At 41.9% G+C, this 1,729-nt stretch overlaps 1 protein-coding gene across 1 annotated transcript; it reads right to left on the minus strand.

The window, feature by feature from the left end:
• Positions 1-368: 368 nt before the first annotated feature.
• LOC311590777 (vomeronasal type-2 receptor 116-like) lies at positions 369-1,271 on the minus strand (the record flags this gene model as incomplete). Its single annotated transcript, XM_084770038.1, has 1 exon — positions 369-1,271. One exon carries the CDS (start codon positions 1,269-1,271, stop codon positions 369-371), a length of 903 nt encoding a protein of 300 aa, XP_084626164.1.
• Positions 1,272-1,729: the final 458 nt, after the last annotated feature.

The raw sequence follows: 1,729 nt of genomic DNA on the forward strand, positions 1-1,729 counted from the left end.
AAATGGACTTGAGATGACAGGAGCTCCGCAAAATGACCAAAAGTGCCAGCTATCCAAGGCACAGAGACGCTTGCTGAGACTAAGGGGACAACCAAGGACAATGAATGAAATGGACATATGCTAACTACACAGATGTAGATGATGGACAGATCAGGCTTCATGTGGCTCCTCTAGGAAGAAGTACAGGGGCTGTTACTGACCTAGAATATGATGCCAGAGTTTTGATCACTAATCTGAGGCATAACGGAGAGGGGATGGAGAAAGGCAGGAAGGGTAGGACTGGAAGGAGAGCAAGGATAGAATCTACAATCAGGAAAAAAGTTGGATAAATGAATTAATTTAACACAAAATATTCATGATATACGACCTTATAAATATGATTTCTCCCTGATCTTTTGAAGAGAATTTTTGTCTGGCCTTAATAAAATGATGTAGCACTTGGGAACGAAGATGCAGCCCAGCATGCCTGCACTGGAAGACAAGATGGAAAAAATCTCCACAGCCACCATGACCTTGCCCTTGGTGCTATGGTAGACAGGGAGGAAAGTGATCCAAACAGTGCAAAACACCAGCATGCTGAATGTCAAGAACTTGGCTTCATTGAATGTGTCAGGCAGGTTCCTGGCCAAGAAAGCCAAAATGAAGCTTCCCAGGGCCAGGAAGCCTAAGTATCCTAGGACACAATAAAATGCTATAACAGAACCCTTGTGGCAGACAATAATAATCTGGCCATGCTCAGAGTGTGCATCAGTACTAACAGAGGGAGGAGAAGCTCCTAGCCAGATTGAACAGAGAATAATTTGGATGAGAGTACAGAGAGGAATGATGTAGTTAATTGTTCCTGAAACCAGAATGTACTTTATCCTTCTTGCAGGAGTTGTGACTTTGAAAGCCAGAACCACTGTGATTGTTTTGGCCAACACAGTGGAAATAGCCACAGTGAAAACAATTCCAAATGTGATTTGCTGCAGGATGCAGGAGACTGAGTTTGGACGGCCAATGAAGAGCAAGGAGCAGAGGAAACAGAACATGAGTGACATGAGTAAGATGTAGCTGAGAGCGCGGTTATTGGCCTTCACGATGGCTGTGTCATTGTGCTTCAAAAATACCCCAAGAACCAGAGCTGTGAGGGCAGAGAAGCCCAAGACCATTAAGACCAGAGCCATCCCTAAGGGGTCTTCATAGCTCAGAAAGATCACAGCTTTGTGGATGCAGTGATTCTGCTCTGTGTTGGCATACTGGTCCTCAGGACACTTCACACATTGATCCATGTCTGAATGAGAAAGGACAGATTCGTTAGTACAGCTTCAGCAGTTTATTGACAAGACATTTCAATAACTCTATTGGAAAGGCTTTGCAATACCTTCATTTTATTGCTGATATTATTATTGAAGGAAAATGTTATATAACAATGCTTTTTTAGTAATTCTTATTATTTTTATAGAGAAAAACTATCCAAAGTTTGTCTATTTAACAGTGTTGATGATTTATCATGTCTTCACAAAGCAGATTTCTTACATCATTCTGGATGCTATCATAAAATGGCTGCATCTGGTAAATTCACAAAATCTAAATGCACTAACCACAGTGTAACTGAGTGTCTTTTAAAATCTCCGTTCCCATGCACTCGATGCCTCCTGACTTCACTGACTGTTCATTTAATGCTTTATGAGAGATGGAGACTGAGTTCTGCTTGGGGAAGAAAAGTGACAGCTTTTCTAGTTCCCAG

The sequence above is a fragment of the Acomys minous genome, assembly GCF_964271855.1.
Source record: "Acomys minous genome assembly, chromosome: 20".
Classification (NCBI taxonomy): domain Eukaryota; kingdom Metazoa; phylum Chordata; class Mammalia; order Rodentia; family Muridae; genus Acomys; species Acomys minous.